At 37.5% G+C, this 3,253-nt stretch overlaps 1 protein-coding gene across 2 annotated transcripts; it reads left to right on the top strand.

Annotated features, from left to right (window-relative positions):
* Nucleotides 1–835: 835 nt before the first annotated feature.
* LOC109589919 (syntaxin-16-like) lies at nucleotides 836–1,895 on the top strand. 2 transcript variants are annotated; one of them, XM_020005901.1, is made up of 3 exons: nucleotides 836–974; nucleotides 1,299–1,405; nucleotides 1,680–1,895. In XM_020005901.1, coding segments are annotated over exons 1-3 (300 nt in total). In that variant the 5' UTR covers nucleotides 836–973; the 3' UTR covers nucleotides 1,872–1,895. The 2 variants fall into 2 exon arrangements, with proteins under 2 accessions (XP_019861460.1, XP_019861459.1); XM_020005900.1 differs by lacking the exon at nucleotides 836–974 and adding an exon at nucleotides 1,191–1,214.
* Nucleotides 1,896–3,253: the final 1,358 nt, after the last annotated feature.

The raw sequence follows: 3,253 nt of genomic DNA, 5'->3' as shown, positions 1-3,253 counted from the left end.
ATGTCCATAACTTGAAAAATTGAAGTCTGAATCAGCTCAAACTTTCTACACAGCATAAGGACATCAATTATGTATCAAAAAATGTAATAAAAATTTGGGGTGATTTTGGAGCCATTTTTTGAAAAAACCATGGGCTATAGCCTTGGGTAATTTTCAAAAATTGGCCAATTCTAAAAAATGGCCGTAACTTGAAAAATTGAAGTTGGAATCAGCTCAAACTTTCTACACAGCATAAGGATATCATTATGTATCAGAAAATGTAATAAAAATTTGGGGTGATTTTGGAGCCATTTTTCGCAAAAAAACATTGACTATAGTATAGCCTTGGTTATTTTTCAAAAATTGGCCAATTAAAAAGCATCTATAACTTGAAAAATTGAATTTGAAATCAGCTCAAACTTTCTATACAGCTAGCATAATGGCATCAATATGTTGTTTACCTGTTGGAGGAACCATCAAGATGTGTCTTAATAAAGAGAGAGAGAGAAAGAGGAGGAGGAGTAAAGCAATAAGAGACAGAGCTGCTAGCAGTTTAGATGTCTTCTCTCCTGATGTAGTACTGCCTGACTTGCTGTCTACTGCAGCCTTGAATGAGTGAGAGTGGCGGCCATTAGCTGGTCTACTGGAGGTAGTTCCACAGTCCAATACTTGCTCAGTCTCCATTGAGAGACATCAATCATCTTGTAATTATTAGTAAAGTATAATAAAAATGAAGTGTAATACAATACTTACCTCTATCACTGTTAATGATCAACTGTTGTAAGTTGCAAAAGGTGTGGCTACCTATGCTAGCCACACCTTTTAATTAGTAATAATTTTAGGTTCAATTATTCTTGTTTTTGTTGTGTCTTTATTGTATTTTTATAGAATCTGAGAGTGTCTAATGAAATTGTCTCAAGTATCACATGATGATTGTTTGATCACATAACTTGTTATTAACTACCGCCAATGGGAGTGTCTCTGGCAACTTTGAAGTAAGAAACCACACCTACTTATGATTTCATAATAATAGCGTTTAATTGATCAGAGTATATCAAACTAATCCCAGTGTGTGTGTGTGTGTGTGTGTGTGTGTGTGTGTGTGTGCTATGTAGACATTAAATTGTATGCATATTTTGTTTATTTATTTTTGTTTATTAATTTATTTTGTTTATTTTATTTATTTATGTTTTATTTAATTGATTATGAAGTGACGCAAATGAATGAAGAATTAAGTGAAATTGAAAATTATAAAATTTGTTATACACCTCCCTCCCTCCCTCCCTCTCTCCCTCCCTCCCTCCCTCCCTCTCCTCCAGTGCATGAGTTGGAGGAGTTACAGGATAAACACAGTACAAGACCTGATGTGTTTGATGATGTTGAAGAAGAACACAACATTGACATACTAACTGCTGAAATATCACAAGTAATGATTAGTTATACATGTACATGTATATCTCAACAAATGAACCAACCAGTTCATCACTAAGGCCAACCAGTGAATTTATATTAATACCCATACATAAAGCATGATATTGTTCATAAATTTAAAAGGAAAATATTAGTCTCCGAACACCTCTAATTTTTTCTAGGCTGAATCCTGGTACATGTACTTTAATGCAAAGCTAAATTTAGCCATTTCCTACATACTATAGTCATTATAATTATTATAATATTTCTCTCTCTCTCTCTTCTCTCAGATGTTCAGTAGGGCTAAGCAAGGATTATTAGTAATTAACAGACAAGCTAAGAATGGATCAGATCAGGAAAAGAAAGTTGCTAAGAATGTTGTATCATCACTAGCAATCACACTACAAGATTTATCAGTGGATTTTAGGAAAGCGCAATCGTCTTTTTTAAAAAGTAAGAGAAACAAAGGGGGAGAGTTTTAGATGGTTGTAATTCGAGTATTAGTAACGCGGTAGCGTTACTAAGTAGGATTCACCCCACTTCAAAATGGCTGCCACGACTTTTGCAGCCTTGCTATACCTGGAAAACGAGCTCCTATGCTTACCAGACTTTATAGAGGACCTTATCTTGACCAGAGGACTCCATTGGTACCACTAGTGTGGCTCTAAACCTTGTCTGAGAGGAAAGTCAAAAATCCGGAAAACGGCCATTTTGTTCAGCCACCTTTTTTCATCTTCATCATCATCATCATCATCAAGTCCTGTCAATCCAGTTGTCGGTCTGTATCTCAACTTTGCTTGGTGATAGAAGGCTAATTCTTACACCATTCTACTCCAATAATGCATGCGCAGGTCCCTATTCTTTATGACAATTCTCCAACAAAGGAAGAAGTTGTACTATCACTGCTGGATCGGACCCATCTGAGCTGCATGCCGCCATTTTATTAATTAAAGAAGCATGTGCTCCAAAATTTGGGTGTGGTCGCGCATGCTGGGTGTGGTCGCGCATGCTGGGTGTGGTCGCGCATGCTCAGATCTGCAACTCTGGAAGAAGCAAGCAAATGAAGCTACACACCCAAGATAGTGATGGGCGATATGGCCAATTTTCTTAATTTTCGATAACGATCGATAATGGACTTTTTGAGGAAATATCGATTATTAACGATACGATAACCACACCTTCATTTAGGGGTGTGTCAAGGGTGTGGCTAATGATTTTGGCACTGTACTGGACATGAGAGAAGATCATTTCCATGCTCTTGAGCCTTGGTTCTCTTCTTATTGGGGTAGGCTGAGCTAACAACTGGTCAGTTGCCTCTTTCTTGCAGTTCAACAGTGCAATTACTTATTAAAATTAGTTATTTAACCTTAATAAATGGGCGTGGTCAATAGATCGATGAAAATTGCATAAAATTTTCGATAATGATTCAAATCGATTCCGTAAAATATCGTTTATATCGATAAAGAATCGATATATCGCCCATCACTAACCCAAGAGTTACCATGCATGATCCGTGAATGATGGGTATCAGGCCTGGACCAGGTTTGATTCTATAACGGTCCAGCATCGACGGCCATCACTGCTGAATCGAGGCTGTTGCTCTGGCCTGGACCAGTATCTATTTCAGTCCCGATGTAGTCATAGCTGATACAGTAATGTCTGTTCGTCAGCACTGGTCCAGGCTGTATATCAGTACTGGATCAGATCGATGCTTTTCAAGATGGCAGCCCCGCGTGGACTATCTGACATGTTTTGTTAAAGAAAATCATCTTAATCTGACTCTTTAAGAGAAATCTCGTTGGCTGTATACACTAGGGCTAAATCACTGGATGTTATGTGAGTACCGTGGACTACATTAAATGTT

The sequence above is a fragment of the Amphimedon queenslandica genome, unplaced genomic scaffold (genome assembly GCF_000090795.2).
Source record: "Amphimedon queenslandica unplaced genomic scaffold, v1.1 AMPQUscaffold_10714, whole genome shotgun sequence".
Taxonomy (NCBI): Eukaryota; Metazoa; Porifera; class Demospongiae; order Haplosclerida; family Niphatidae; genus Amphimedon; species Amphimedon queenslandica.
Note: the sequence above shows the minus strand (reverse complement) of the source record. Positions and strands in the feature narration are given on the sequence as shown.